Raw genomic sequence first — 17218 nt, 5'->3', positions numbered from 1 at the left:
AAATTAATATAATTATTACGCGCGCAACCCCTCCCGCGCGCGGTGTCCATGAGTTGGGTTAATAAGTTTTATATATATTATGTAATGATTTATATATATTATGTATAAGGATACTTTAGCTCACAATTATGCACTCATTTTAAGTTTAAAATAGTATTAAAAATACGTGATTATCTAATTAATTGTTTTATTTTTTACTTTTCTTATGTAACCGGCGCCTTTTCAACGTCTTCCAGTGTTTTGAATCCAATTTTTAGGGTTCCGTACCCAAAGGGTAAATCGGGACCCTATTACTTTGTCTGTCCGACTGTCTCCAGGCTGTATCTCAGGAACCGCTATAGCTAGAATTATGAAATTTGGACAGAATGTTTTTAGTATTTGTTGTTATAGCGGCAACAGAAATAAATAATCTGTGAAAATTTCAACTCTCCAGCTATTACCGTTCTTGAGTTACAGTCTGGAGACAGACGGACAGACATCGAAGTCTCAGTAATAGTCCTTTTTTTACCCTTTGGGTACGGTACCCTAAAAAAGTCGCCGATCGGCCAGTTGCCACTCGACCGTCGCGGCGTGAGTTCGTGTGTAAGCAGTATACGGACGGATACGCGGATTACGCGCACGCATTCTATGTTCCGAGATGCCAAGTAAAATGCCAGTCGAAGAAGATATCGATAATAGTAGACTAATTGAAGAAGTAGAAAGCAGACCATTACTGTATAATAAATTCAATCATCACATCAAATCTCATATCAATTTTGTATCTTCATGAACGAGGCCAGCCTGCCTAGCATACGCCAACGAGATATCTCACTCTACATGTTTTCTCGATGTTTGATGGTTTTGTCTCTTCATCTCTATTGAGCCTAGCATGACAAACATTTTTTCTCGCGTAGATCTATCATCGAAATAACACATTTTATAGAGTTTTGTTGAGATAATGTCGAGATTTTGACATTATGAGGCGAGTAGTTTTTAATTATCTCGAGAGTGAGATAATATCTCGTTGGCGTATGCTAGGCAGACAGGTCGTAAGATTCTGCACAGTTCAGATTATTAGAATTACCCTATTAGTGGCATATCGGTTACTTATTTTTACGAGTGAATAAAGGAATATTTGTAAATTAATAATGATTTTACTTACCTTAATACACTCCTGTAAGACTTGATATAAAGCATCCAATACATGCTTCAAAAATAGGGAGATTGTGCATTCGGGAACTCGGAATGATTCTGCTAGACTTCGATAGTTATCACCAGTAGCCAAAAACTTGAGAGTTTATTTGTAATTTTATTCTAGGCGATAGCGCTTCACGCATATCGACTGGTGACTTGCCGGGTGACTAAAATCGACCCGTTAGTCACCCGTGTAAATGGAGTGGCGATTCGACTTGGACAGGCGATTCGACTGGTGACTTGCCCGGGTGACTAAAATCGACCCGTTAGTCACCCGTGTAAATCGACCAAGCCTACAAGGTTAACGTCATAGCAAATAGATACAGAATTAAATTGAAGCACGAATACTGTATATAAATAATTATTTGTAAGTCTTAATCAAATACAATTTTTAATTCCTACTATATTCGCAATAACAAAAAGACCTTAACTCCAAAGCATTAACGGCTAACGCACACATTACTTATGAGAATTTTTAAAAGGCGCGCGCATTCGTGGGAATTCGCGCGAATGCGCCCGACTGGTCTCGCAGAAGTAATGTGTGCGTTACGCTCTGGAGTTAAGGTTGAATTTGTTATGTTCAGTTTATGGGAAATCGCTTCGACTCTGGGTTAGTGTAAATTGACCCAAAGTTTTCCCTCAAAAACTCTTTACATATCACCAAACTCCATCTAAATCGGTTATCATGAGGTAACAGACAGACACTCTCAATAATATTAATGTTAATAAATCAGACGGCTAACCCAATAAACAGAGATCAAACGAACGTTATTAGCTTTTGTCTCCGGCGTGTTTCCGCGGCGGAAACGCGACTCGTTAGCGGCTATTTACGACTCATCGGCTAAAACAAGTTACCGCACTTTGTCTTTAGTGGTGGATTTATAAAGAGTTCTGGTGAGTTTTAAAATGCTTTTTCTACATTATTTTATAAGATAATTTGCTGTCCCGGCAAATGTTGTTTTGCCATATAAAGTATTTCGCCCGTATTATTTTATTGAAGTGACTAAATAAGTATGGCACCATGGCAACGTCCATCGCTATCCCGTCGCACAAACAATGGTCACATCAGTCTCGAGTTGTAATAATTTACTATTATTTATTCAACAAATGCACTTATCAATATAAAAAGTACCCAGTAGCCGATTCTCAGACCCACTGAATATGCATATAAAATTAGGTAAAAATCAGTAAAGCCGTTTCAGAGGAGTACGGTAACTAACATTGTGACACGAGAATTTTATATACAGGTGTAACAAAAATAAGTGATAATACTTTAGGGTGTGTACGTGTTCCTTGTAGAGAGTTCACTGTGAAAGTAGCAGCGCTGAAAGACCAAAATTTTTTTTCAGTTTTGTATAGGGAAACTCGTGACGCTCGGGCCCTTGCCCATACAAAAGTGAAAAAAAAAATTGGTCTTTCAGCGCTGCTACTTTTACAGTGAACTCTCTACAAGGAACACGTACACACCCTAAAGTATTATCACTTATTTTTGTTACACACTGTATAAGATCGGCACTTCGACGACGCTTGCAAGTTGCAGATAAGTTTTTCATAATAATATAATTTGTAATGTACTTCCAAAATAAACGATTATTGCGAAATTGTGGAAACATCGGAAATATCCACAACTGCTATTAGAACGGTCTTAGAATCTTCGATAACGCGATTCAGGAGCCCACGTCATCACGTATTCAGCCACTTCCGCTTCTCTTTGCACTGCCGGCAACATTGCCCTGTAGCTCTACCGAGTTTAAACCTACAGTATTTTTCGATACTCGATACCGACTACATAAATTTTTAGTATGACAAATTTTACAGCGCCTCTAGCGGTCACTTGCGGAACTAAAATCGCCATACTAAATATTTACTTAGTCGGTATATCGAGTATCGATAAATACTATAACTTTATACTCATGGTAGAGCCAGAATACTCCTGCGGCAGTAACGACGCAGTAAAGTGTTTACACTTAGCCCTCTACACACTTGCCATGCCAGCGCGAGTGACTATTTACATTCTCGCACTGTCCACTTCCCTGCCCACTTCGGCTGAATGTAAAAGGCCCATTAGGTGAGTACAATACCTGTATAGCGGCTTACGGGCCACCTGGCCACCTGGCCACCTGGATCGCCACATTCACTCACCTGTATAGCGGCTTGCCCCCCGCGTGACGGAACCACAGCACCATGTAGACGCGGTCGTCGTGCGTGTGCGGCTCGATGTCGCACGGCAGCGTCGCGCGCCGCCCCACCACCGCGTCCACGTCCATCGTCGCCACTGGAACAAAGTCCACTGCACTTCACTTATGTGAGCCCTTTATGACTGGCTTGGGGTCTTTACATGGCCACAAGGCGATCCACTATTAAGTAAACCATTCAAAACTTAATTTTCGGTACATTTTTAAAAGGTTGATAACAATAATTAGGACCATAAAAGTACAACAAATTACCATAAAACGTGCTTTGCTACGGCAAATTATGAAATTAACCAATCCATAGCAGCAAAACATGATCTTGATTTTGTATAAATTAATTCGACCAGGTTTCGCCCTCCCACAGACCTCAGAACGGAAGGGCAGAAGGTGAGCGATGGTCTGTCACTCTGTCACTCTGGTGACTAATTGTCATTTTGAATTATCGTCACCGGAGACCTGAGATTCATTTGAGAGTAAAAGTCAGATTCGTTTAATTAATTATATCAATATTTAATATAGTTATTGGCAAGCAAAGAACATAAGTTTAATGTCAATCAAATAAATAATTATTGTTACGAACAAAATCCAAGTTTCTCGCATATCCCACGAGAACCTTAGACTTTCTCTCTACTGGTGACTGGGACTGGTGATGATCTACTACTTAATAAGAGTAGGTAATTTGAAGGTTTTTATTTTTTATATTTTTGTCGAACGTCGTTTTTCATACACTGCTATAATAGGAAAACGAAGATCGCCGAAAGCCATTAACAAAATTAGTTTTCACCGTACGTGTTCCAAAATAATTGAAAAATAACAGAAGGTGGGCGGATCGGAGGAAAATAATATTTTAATGAGGATACAAATTGAAATGGATTTGGTAACGAAAAACCGGTCAAGTGCGAGTCGGGCACGCAACATGGTTCCGTAACATTGACTAGATTTTTTCAAGTAAGGGCTCCCACACACCACTGCGAATTCGCGTCGTAATGTAATTTGTAGTATGAGTTTTGTCGCAGACTTTTGCGATGCGATGCGAATTCGCAGATTTGTGTGGAGCCCTAAACCTGTTGCCGTTATAAAAAGGGCAAAAATGGCGTTTGTTGTCTGGGAGTTCCCTTAAATATATTTCATTTAAATTTTTATAGAAGTTTTTGTCATAAAGGCCAGGATCATGTGCCTAGCTATCGCAGTTCTCGAGATACAATCTGGTGATAGACAGACCCACATAATATAGTGAAGTCTTAGTAATATGGTCCCGTTTTTACAATTCGGGTACGGATCCCTAAAAATGAGTTATTACCGCTTGTTTTATTTACTTATCGCTATTACGAAAGAAAATATTTTTATTTTTTTGCGTTAAGAATATTTAATTAGGCTTACGTAAATACTATTATTTAATAGCGTTCCTACGCAGATTTCAGTGACGGTGGCCAGGGCGTATTTATAAAAAAGGGAGTTTTATTTGTAGTGCAAAAGTATGTGCGCAATACCCGGGAGGGAGGTTGTTCCTTTTGTTTCATACGGGACTCGCGACCGACACGACTGGCGAGAGACCAGGCGCGTGACATTTTACATGCCCATCCGTTGTATCTTCTTTTAAACGACTATTGGAACTACAATATTCTTTTATACCATTAGTGGATCTACAATATTTTTTACACGACCAGTGGAACTACAATATTCTTTTATACGACTAGTGGAAATACAAAGAATTTTTTGTTTGCACTGCGGGAGTCGAACCCTTGACTTTCGAGTAGAGGCCTAAGTTGCCGGCCTTTTAAGAGGGAATAGGGTAATAGGGGAGGGTAGGGAAGAGAAGGAAATAGGGGAGGGAAGGGAATAGGTGAGGGAAGGGAATAGGGTAGGGGATTGGGCCTCCGGTAAACTCACTCACTCGGCGAAAAACAGCACAAGGTTTTCTGTGTGGTATTTCTCCGGTCGAGCCGACCCATTCGTACCGAAGCATGACTCTCCCACGTCATAGCATCTAAAGCAATTCGACTTAGTTACCGGAGTCTTTAGCCAAAAATTTGAGCGTAATTACTAATTTAATAAAGAGATCGTAGCGTACCAAATCATATTTAAAACCGTGGACCGAAAATAATACTTTAATGAATATAAATTGATGAAATTATTGATGAACGGATCCGCTCACTCGAATTATTCGCTCGTTCGGTCATCAACAGCAAATATATTATTGCAGAATACAGATTACTAGATGACGCCATGTCCTATCCCGGGACTCAAAGTATCTCCATACCAAACAGCAGAATCGGTTTAGTGTATGTATATCAAGCCGGGGTCGCAGGTTCGAATCCCGCCGACGGAACAAAAAGTTTTTAAAGTTTCTGGGTCATAAATGTGTATTAAATACGTGTATAATATAATAAAAATCTTAAATGTATGTATAGTATAAAAGTATGAAACATATTTCCGTTGTCTGGTACCCGTAACACAAGTCCTTACTTACTTAGCACGGGGCCAGACTGACGTGGTATGAAGCGTCCATAGATATTATTGTTATTATTATGTCAATTTTGATGATTATAGAGATGCTTTGACTCCGGAAAAGAAAAAAAGGTTTTTGTGGAAAGCTTTAAGCTATAAATAAAGTGGCTGATTAAGGGATCTAGTTATGAATAAGCAAAAGATGATGAAAAATAAATTAAGATTCATACAGGATGTTGAGATTATCCCAAATTGATATAAACCGTTCGTTCATTAATTCATTCGTTCATTAATTCGCTCGCTCATTAATTCACTCGTTCATTAATTCACTCATTATTTATCGTGATCCGCCTTATCTATACCGGCCTACTGGGTGGTGGTCTTATGCACATACATTATCGGGTACACTCCTAATCATGTATTGATTACAATCCAAAAATATACATTACTAGATGTTCCGCGCGGCTTCGCCTGCGTAATTTGGGAAGTCAAGAAAACCGTACATTTTTCCGCAAAAAAAGAAACCTATTTCCTTTCACGTGGTCTATTCTTCATGTGTGCCAAATAACATAAAGATTGCTCCAGTAGTTTCTTAAGATAATAAGCAATTTTCAATAATTTCCTCCTTTTTTTCCACATTTTCCTGTATTTCTTCGCTCCTAATAGTCTTAGCGTGATAAAATATAGCCTATAGGCTATAGGCCTATAGCCTTCCTCGATAAATGGGCTATCTAATACTGTTTTTTTTTTTCAAATCGGACCAGTAGTTCCTGAGATTAGCGCGTTCAAACAAACAAACAAACTAGCAAACTCTTCCGCTTTATAATATTAGTATAGATTGTAATGTTTTCACGACAGAGCAGAAGCAGCACCAGCACAGACAGTAAACAAAAAGTTTTGTGCGACATTTGACAACGTCTCTGTCAATATTCTGTTAAGACGTGTGCAACATCCCAGATAGCACAAAATTGCTGAGTAGCGTCTGTGGGCACGTTTGTTACATCGCCATTTGCTATGAAAAATTGATATATAAGCTTCTACTCAAGCTCTATATGACAAAATTGGGCACACTTTATATAGCAAATTATTACTATATAGAAACGATGTAAGTAGCTTTGCTAAGAAGTTTTTGTCATTTAAGTCGCTTTCACGTTAATAAAAAACATAGATACTTAATAAAAATCTGAAATATCACACGACTATAAATATAATATGGCGACTACAGAATTAAATGATTTTTAAAACATTGACGTATTACATATATTTTACTTCGTCCGCGTGGACTTCAGTTTATAAAGCGCGATGTCAACAAAATTGGTGTCAAAAGATTTTATAAAAAACCCTGGTACCTCTTAAATCAATACAGCTGTGCAGTGTGCACACAATAAGTATTTCATTTTTTTATATTATACTTTATATTTTATGCCAAATTTTAAAGCTTATTTAGCCCCCAATTACACAACTTTACCCATAAACTATTTATCATTGATAGGTTTAAGGTTACGTCACTGCACAGATAAAGTACTGAGTTTTTTAATACCCTAGAATAGATATAACAATCGAAAAAAATCGAAACTTAAATGTAAGATGATACCACTTCTTATAGAAAGACTTTTGAGCAAGCGTCAGCGCGATATAGAAGACGCACGGCGCCATCTATTATGAATTTTTGGAACTAACTTAATTTGAACAAATTTACGCATTTTCACCCCCTGACAACCCTTTTTTCCAGTAAAAAATAGCCTATACCCTTTCTCAGGCTTTAGACTATCTGTATACAAAATTTCATTACAATCGGTTCGGTAGTTTTGGCGTTTGGAGTGAAAGCGAGACTGACAGACAGACAGACAGACAGAGATACTTTCGCTTATAATATTAGTATAGATTATGTGCACACTGCACAGCTGTTTTTGGGTATTTTGATTAATTAAGGGCCGCGCTACACCGGAATGGCAGCGGCGCGGCGAGGCGAGCACTTTCAGCGCTGCCTATCCGGTGTAGCGCGGCCCTAAGAGGGGTACCACTTACCAGGGTTTAAAAGTTTTGGCGCATTCAATAATTGAATGCGTCAACGGACGCAACGCCAACTGTCATTTTTAGCACGACTCGCACTTGGCCAGTTAAAAATATAAATAGACTAGCTGTCCTGGTGAACTTCGTGTCACTTTAAAACCTTCCCTGGACTTATACGAATATTTTAAGACTAAAATTAGCCCAATCCGTTCAGCCGTTTTCGAGTTTTAGCGCGACTAACACATTTGAAAATCCATTTTTATATATAAGACTAGCTGTCCCGGTGAACTTCGAGTCACTTTAAAACCTTCCCTGGACTTCTACGAATATTTTAAGACTAAAATCAGTCCAATCCGTCCAGCCGTTTTCGAGTTGTAGCGCGACTAACACATTTGAAAATCTATTTTTATATATAAGATTTGTTAGCTGTCAGTTTGGCGATTGTGTGTTTTCTGTTACCTCTTTACGCTCAAATACTTAGTTTGGAACCCATTGAGACCATATGGAGATAATATTATTTAAAGCCCAAGAAAGGACAAAATAAGTTTTATGGCAGCAAAATTCACGAGTGCTATGGATTGACAGGATGTACTTTTATCCCGAAAAATGTACGGTTCTCGCGCAATAAATCGCGCAAAGGAGTAGGGGTCATAACCTAGTAGGATATAACCGCTTGAAATTTACCTAAGTAAGTGTACTACAGCTACCTGGGTGCACTGAACACATATCGGTAATAATTTAGCATAATGTAAGCGTTATAGACCGAGAGCCGGGGACGTGCTGCTCATATTAAATCGCCCCAAACTGAGATAGGATACAATTAACTTGCTCCCCGATTTTACGTTAAATCGGTACTTCGCAGAGCTTTAACATAGATATGTGCATACTTGTAAGTTGGTTAAATGGTAATAGTGTCATTGGCATAATATAGTTGTTTATTACTCGATTTAAAAGAGGGTCCCGCAGATACGAAATTGTTTGTTACTAGATACGTTCGCAAATCTGTTGCGCCAAAATTCGTTTAACGCGGGTACCGTACATTTTAGTAAAGTATCTCGATACCAAATTTCACTAAAACCGGTTCAGCGGTTTGTGCGTAAAGAAGTAACAAACAGAAACATTTTCGCAATTTTTAATATTAGTATAGATTGCTTTGTTCTCTTTATTTCATATCTCAAAAAATCAATGAAAACGAATTTTCAACATTCAAATATTAGGCCGCTGCATTTATCTTAAGTGTTGCATTTATCAAGACAATATATGGCTACTGTTAAGCATTTGTGTTTCATCCCACATAAAATCGGATTTTGAGTTAATAATGCAGTTTTGTTCTTTATAACATAAGGTTTACGACAATGAAATCAATTTTTTTGAAAACCAACTCAAAACTAGTCCGATGTGGGATGACACACCAATGCTTAACAGCATCCATATATACTAATAAAACCCAACACAATGGGTAAAACATATTAATCCTCTCTTCAAAATATGTACAATACCATCTAATTTTGCCATAAACAAGACAAGTATACTGTAGAGTGTTCTTATAGAACCTGAACACCTGTGCTGCAGACACTGAAGCTGTATGAAGCTATCGCCACTAAATAGGGTCGCCTCAAAGACCCGCCCCGGGTGTTCAGAAAATGTGTTGATCGAAAAAACTGAGGCGCGCGCTCTTACACTATAATTATGTTTTTAATCGCGGTGGAAAATATAAGAAAGCTGCTGAAAATCTGACGATATATCTGGGAATAGATACGCAGCGTGACGTTTCTCGAAGTTTGTCGTGGTTCGTCTCCAAACCAACTTTTAAGTTTAGCTTAGGTATACATCAAACATCTATCAAGCTCAAACATCGTATCCACATAGCAAGATATAGGTATGGATACGATGTTTGAAGGGTTTATTATGCAATTGATTTGATTAGTGCTAAATATAAACTTAACTTTTTGGTAAAATTTGTTTACTAACATGTTAAATCTTATTTTTTGATAATTTGTGATAATAGCTATTTCAAAACTACTAAGTAATTGGAAATTTTTAATGAGAAGATCTGAATGTAAACATCATTTTCTATGGCAGAATCTTTTCTAAGTGAGAAAAAATCAGCTACTTCATACGCACATTCGCACATTTTCATAAAAATGCTGTTTAAGATTTCAGTATAATTCGAGTATCTAATGTGATCAAATATTAATCTCGAATATAAACCACTAAACTTTGTTCACAGATCAAAACGAAACGGAGTAGTTTACATAACTGGAATCTCGTGCCAAATTAGCCAAACCTGCCATTATATATTCATAAACGGACCCTTCAAATTGGATCAGAGATCGGAGGCAAGATCGCAACTTCCAAAGGGAATTTTTCATGCCCAAAGACCGTTTTAATATTAAATACAGTCGCGCGGATTCGGTCATTCGTAAGTTTTAAAGTTTGTTAATATACGTTACTTAGATTTTCGGAGGGTAGAGAGCCCAAAGTTTCGGCTTGGGTCAAAGCTTTCGGCTTCGGCCAATCTTTCGGCTTCTTCTAAGCCTTCAACTAAGACCATTTTTTTATCGTTGGGGAAATGCAATGACGCATCCCCGGCGGTCTGGGGATGGCCACCGGGGTATGTGGGACTCCCCAGGGTGGTGAAAAGCCTTCAACTAAGGCCTAAATTATGGGCAAAGACGAAAGCTGTCTGAAGGTTCATTTCGTAGAAACCAAAATATGTAAATGAATTGTTACCGTATTATTGCCGCTGCAGAGCTGCATTCCGTAAGGGTCTACACAGACGGACCGCATTTCAACTGCAATCCAACTGCAAATTGCAGTTCAAGTGCAGTTTGAATGCAGTTGACACGACTGCAATAGAACTGCAAACCAAACGCGCAGTCGGATTGCAGTTCAGTTGCAGTCGGCGTGCAGTCGTGTGAACTGTTTGGTTTGCAGTTCTATTGCAGTCGTGTCAACTGCATTCAAACTGCAATTTGCAGTTGGATTGCAGTTGAAATGTGGTTCGTCTGTGTAGACCCTAAGTGTCAGCAGACGTGAAAACGAAACCTGCCGTTACGTGTTTTTAGCCCGGTATGAAAATCGGTTCACATATGCGAAGTTATCAGCGAAAAAAATCATTCTATTGTAAATTCGTTTACCACGGAAACCGTACGTTTTTCAGCAACGATAATTATCTATGTATGTCCTCTCCCGTCTCTCAAAGAATCTCCGTACCTTATCATCTAAATCGGTTCAGCCGTTTAAGGTGAAGAGGTAACAGATAGAAGGGATCACTTTCGCATTTATGTTATTACGAGCTTTTGCCCGCGGCTTCGCTCGCGTTAAGAAGTATTATTATATACAAACTTTCATCCCCAATTTGAACCCCTTGGGGTTGGAATTTATCAAAATCCTTTCTTAGCGGATGCCTACGGCATAACATCTACCTGCATGCCAAATTTTAGCCCGATCCGTCCAGTGGTTTGGGCTGTGCGTTGATAGATCACTATGTCAATCAGTCAGTCACCTTTGAGTTTTATATATATAGATGTAAGAATTTACTATTTAGTAAATAGTAGATGAAGCAATGAAATGGATTGTGGGAGAGCCATGCTTCGGCACGAATGGGCCGGCTCGACCGGAGAAATACCACGGGCTCACAGAAAACCGGCGTGAAACAGCGCTTGCACTGTGTTTCGCCGAGTAAGTATGTTTACCGGAAGCCCAATCCCTTACCCTTTTCCCTTCCCTACCCTCCCCTATTCCCTTCCCTACCCTCGCCTATTTATTACCTTATTCCCTCTTAAAAGGCCGGAAACGCACCTGCAGTTCTTCTGATGTTGCGAGTGTCCATGGGCGATGGAAGTTGCTTTCCATCAGGTGACCCGTTTGCTCGTTTGCCCCCTTATTTGATAAAAACGTTGCACCGAAATTCGTATATCACGCGAAAACTGTAAATTTTTCGGGATAAAAAGTATCCTATGTCCTTTCCCGGGCGTCAAAGTATCTCAATACCAAATCATCTAAATCAGTTAAGCCGTTTAAGCGTGGAGCGGTAACAGACAGACAGACAGACTTTCGCATTATTAGTATGGATTCCATCGGACAATATCAGCGTGCACCCAATTTCCACGCACCCGTGACCACCCCGGTGTAGCAGATAATCGTTCAAAAGAAAATAATCACGTATACGGTATAACACAACGAATAAGCTCTTTGTAGGCGGAATCGTGGATCCCCCATCAGCGAGAACTGATAACATGATGAACACAACAGATATTATAAGCGTTCTCGAAAAACATATTTTCATACAAAGACTGCTACTATATAGCTGATCCGGCAGATGTTGTTTTGCTGTTTTGGAAGTTTGTTGAAATTTCGTGTGCTTATTTAGTAGGGGTTTCAGGTCAGAGGCTCAAACACAAATCTTCACACATCGACACCTCGATCGTCGGAATGGCAGACACAATAAATTTTCAATTGTTATGCGACAGCCGGGTGCCGCTTGAGGATTGGTAATACAAATCACTAAATACTTTAACATAGTATATCATTGTAAAGTATTGTCACTTTGATTTGTTATGTACTTAACAACTCTCAGATCAATAGGATATTTAAAAAATATATTTGGTGACTTTCTCGTGTTTTATCTTCGTTGTTAAAAATATATTATATTTAAAGTATATTTTATTATACTTAAAGAATATAACAACATTCTATTATTAATCTTTTATGACATTGTAACGTTAAGTGAACCTTTGATGAAAAGAATATTGTTTTGTATTTTAAAGAGGTTCCTTATTATTTATATTACGTTCATAAAGGGAAGAACTCGCTAAATTGTCTTTCAAAAATAAATGTTATTTGGCCCGCGGCCCCACCCCCGTCACCACGGTAACGTTTGTATTTTGCGGGGTGAAGACAGCCTAGGTGTTGGTTTTGAGCACAGTATAGCACTATGACATATCCCTTAATATTGCTATACTGTGGCTTTGAGCTCAACTTGCAATGGCACAATTTATACGTGGGAGAGCCATGCTTCGCCATGCTCGACCGGAGAAATACCACGTTCTCACAGAAAACCGGCGTGAAACAGTGCTTGCGCTGTTTCACGCCGAGTGAATGAGTTTACCGGAGGCCAAATCCCCTACCCTATTCCCTTCCCTACCCGCCCCTATTACCCTATTCCCTCTTAAAAGGCCGACAACGCACCTGCACCTGTAGCTCTTCTGATGCTGCGAGTGTCCATGGGCGACGGAAGTTGCTTTCCATCAGGTGACTCGTTTGCTCCCTTATCACATAAAAAAAATGACGCCGGTTAGGCAATTTTTTATTTAAATTAGTTAATTGCGAGGAAACCGTGCCTTTTTATGCAACAAAAATTATCCTTTGTCCTTGCACTTCTCTAATACCTCCACACCAAATTTCATCTCAATCAGTTTAGGCGTTACAGCTTAAAGAGGTTACTGACAGATATGATAAATAATCAATACTGTACTCGGCGAAACATGGCGGTAGCGCTATGATATTCTATTACAAAAAAAGGTAGATGTCGCACTAGCGCGTATAGTCTGATACTGCCAAATGAAGGTAAGTGCCAGTGATGCCAGATTGGGGGGAATCCCCCCAAATTTGGGGGTTTTTTTAGGTGATGGGGGGAAAATTGGGGGGGAACAATTTTTTGGGGGGATTGTTGGAGGAAAACGTCTGGGAACAGACGGCGAAATCTAAGTACTATGGTCCCGTTTTCACCCTTTGGTTACGACTTACGGAACCATAAAAATCATCGAAGAGCTCGCGAAGATGCTGATTCTGTTAAAGATTGGACGCTATTTCAGAAATAGTGTACATTCATCGTACGAGTATCCATTTGTGAAATTCTCATTCATAATGAACAAACATTTTCTTTTTATAATTTGTGGGAGGATTTTTCTTGAAATCCCGAATTTTGGGGGGATTTCGGGGAACACTTGGGGCGAAACCGAGTTGGCCGTCTGGCAACACTAGTAAGTGCCTTCTTTTGAATTAGTTGCATGTTGGCAGCGAGTGAGCGACGAGGTCTCACGTAATCACGTTAGAATATCATTGTGTCACGTTTTTGACTCAAAATGCCAAGCTGCGTTTTTAGGAAATAAGTTATAAGGTAAAAAATGATGAAAAAGTTACGTACCACAAGTAAGTACATGAAAACATCTAGTAACTAATTTTTATTTGGATATTTTCCAACATTATCGACAGATTATTTAATGCAAAAAATTAAACTAAAAAAGGATAGAAAATACGGACGACAACTGCAGCGTGATATGGACAGATAATCGTGTGACATAGAATAATCGCGCATGCGTGCCGATGTGCAACTCAAAGTATATAGCAATCCTTTTCTATATCATTCGTAACGTATTATCTGTCGCATTCATTGTTGTAATTTATAGATATACCACAGCCCAGAGGTAGGTAGGTATTTATATGTCGTACAGGAACATATTCTGAGGACTGCTTTGTATGAGCATACGCCATCTTTAATAAAACATCATTGGCGGTAGCGGTCATTAATGACTCCCTGTCAAAAACTTGTCATTTTCTATATAAACCGCGATTGACAATGGAGTGTCAGACAACGTCTGACACTCCATTGTCAATCGCGGTTTTGTATAGAACATGACAAGTTTTTGACAGGGAGTCAATGACCGCTATCTCCATGTTTCACCGAGTACAGTATACAAATTTCCTTTTCCGGGAATCAAAGTACATATATCCATAATATTAAACATTTAGAAATCTCTTCAGTATTTTGAAGTAATAGCAAGTTAATATAGAACATAGAACCTCCTTTTCAAAAGTTAGTTATAAATAATAACTTCCATCTACCCCTCAAGTTCTATATTAGAAACTTACCGACACTCTCACAAAAAGTCTCATATGAATAGATTTCTAACAGTGGGGAGAGCGCATCTTAAAAGTTGAAAATTGTCGGAAATTCAAATGCAAAAATGTAATATCGAGTTGAATGTTACGTGGCGATGTGAAGACAGGGTTGCCACTACATGGGAAAGAGTTCGAAACTTTTTGTATGGAGCGTGGCATACCTTTCAAGTACTTAAAATGGCATAACTCGTGTACACCTATGAAACATACGTCAATCAACAGAGAAAATAATTAGAAATACTTAACTTTAACAACAAATACTCTTTGACAAAATGTCTTAAATGATAATATACTTTTTGCAATATTTCAAGTTGTATGTACCTATGTTATTCATTTTACATTTTCAAACTGAAATAACTTAAAAAGTATATAATTTACGACAGTTTGTCACATAATATTTATTGTTTGTAAACATATTCTCTATCGATTGGCGTATGTTTCATAGGTGTACAATAAATTGTTTAGGTATGCCAAAAAGGTTCGTTGTTCTTTGTAAATTAGACGAGTCACAAATCAAATTATTATTGTCAGTCATCCACGTCTGCCATGATGGGTTAATACCTAGACCTACCTACAGGTAATTACGATCGTGTAGAGGAGCATATTCGTCTCTACTCTCTGATTAGATTACATACTATATCCAAAATCGACTTCGACTGTTAATTGCTACAGACATCGCAATCGTGGTACTTAATAATCGGGCCATAATTGTTTTTTAACAAAATAACTTTAAAATTAACAGTTTGCAACTTCACACTTTTTGATTTGGGGAGATAAAGCTAGGCTTATATGCGCAAAGAAATGGTTACATTTTAATGTTGTTCCTGAATAGTTATAAGAGATAACATATTATAACAATCTAAACACTATCAAATACAATCTAAAATAATAAGTATCTAAAATATACAAATACTTATAGACAAACTTAAAGTATAAAACTAACTAAATAACTTTATAATACTTATCTTATATCTTTAAACGAGCAATTCTTGTATAATACTAATATTATAAATGTGTGTCTGTCTGTCTGTCTGTTACCTCTTCACGCCCAAACCGCTAAACCAATTTTGCTGAAATTTGGCATGGAGATACTTTGAGTCCCGGGAAAGGACATAGGACATTTTTGTCCAGAAAAAATGTACGGTTCCCGCGCGATAAATAAGTTTTGGCGCAACGGAGTTGCGGGCGTCATCTAGTATACAATTTTCATGAAATTTAGTATGTAGGGGGTTTCGGGGGCGATAAATCGATCTAGCTAGGAATTATTTTTAGAAAATGACATTTTATTCGTGTTTTATCGAACACCGAGCAAAGCTCGGTCAGATAGCTAGTGTATTATTATGGTCGTAAGTCTCGGAAGAGGACATAGTTTTTATCACGGTAAAATGTATCATTCCCACTCTATAAACAGATTAAGGAATTCCAAAACCTGAAGATGCAAGCAACATTTAGTATAAAATAACCAACGTCCAACGCCTTTAGAAAATCAGTTAAAAACCATTTCTTATTGACACGCCTAGCATGTGGCAACCCTGTGCCTTCACACCCGATGACAGTTCGTGTGTTGTCGGGAATTCGGATGCGTTTAGGCGTTTGTTCCGCCGCACTTGTAACTATGGTCTATGGTCTTATTCATGAGAAGATAAAACTTTCTTGTTTAATGTCGATTTGACTGGTCTCGTGGTCGTATTACTGTAAAGCAGTCAAAGGAGGCAAAAATCAACTACATTAGCCGTCTACCACCTCCGTTTTTTTAATCTTCATAGATTTGTATGAAAATTTGGGATTGAGTATGTTTTAAACCCTGTACTTACAAAGTATTCATCTGTTTAATCAATATCTTTAATACACAATTGTATTACACTAACATCAGCCTTTAATCTCGGGGGCGGCGGCCGGTAATCTGTGATCACTAGTTCAATCCACTTAAGCCCATCAAGTAGGCCGATCAGCCCCGCACCCCGCAACCCTTAATCTACACCGTAACCCGTAACGTAACTCACACACCGTAACCCGCAACCCCTTACCTGTAACCTCTCACCACAACCAGCCAACCAACAATATTATTGTTAAGAACTCACGAATTTTTTTTTTAATTTTGATGACCTCTGTGGCTCAGTTGGTGGGCTGTTGGTAGCTCAAGCCGGGGGTCGCGGGTTCGAACCCCGCCGATGGAACAAAAAGTTTTCAAAAACTTCCTGGGTCATGTATGTGTATTAAATATTATGTGTATCATATAATTCATATAATAAAAATCTTAAATATATGTATAGTATAAAAGTATTAAATACAGTCTATATATTTCCTTTCAAGTCCTTACCACAGATATTTATTTATTCAATTTTTTGATACGAGTTGATAATACTCGTATGACATTAGAAGGGGGATGTCTACTCCTATTCTACACTTCTTACTCCTATTATCTTTTGATTAATTTCGCTACGGGATCCAAGACAGCTTTAGCATGTCCCTCGGGCTCCCTGAGA

At 38.4% G+C, this 17218-nt stretch overlaps 1 protein-coding gene across 1 annotated transcript in view; it reads right to left on the bottom strand.

Moving 5' to 3' along the window:
• Positions 1-17218, bottom strand: part of LOC121735967 (obscurin-like) — a 166778-nt gene that overhangs the window by 77505 nt on the left and 72055 nt on the right. Inside the window, exon 2 of the mRNA XM_042126978.1 lies at positions 3316-3463. Within this exon, the coding sequence (XP_041982912.1) occupies positions 3316-3463 (148 nt within the window). The remainder of the gene's footprint in view (positions 1-3315; positions 3464-17218) is intronic.

Source organism: Aricia agestis, chromosome 18 (genome assembly GCF_905147365.1).
Source record: "Aricia agestis chromosome 18, ilAriAges1.1, whole genome shotgun sequence".
Lineage (NCBI taxonomy): Eukaryota > Metazoa > Arthropoda > Insecta > Lepidoptera > Lycaenidae > Aricia > Aricia agestis.
Note: the sequence above shows the minus strand (reverse complement) of the source record. Positions and strands in the feature narration are given on the sequence as shown.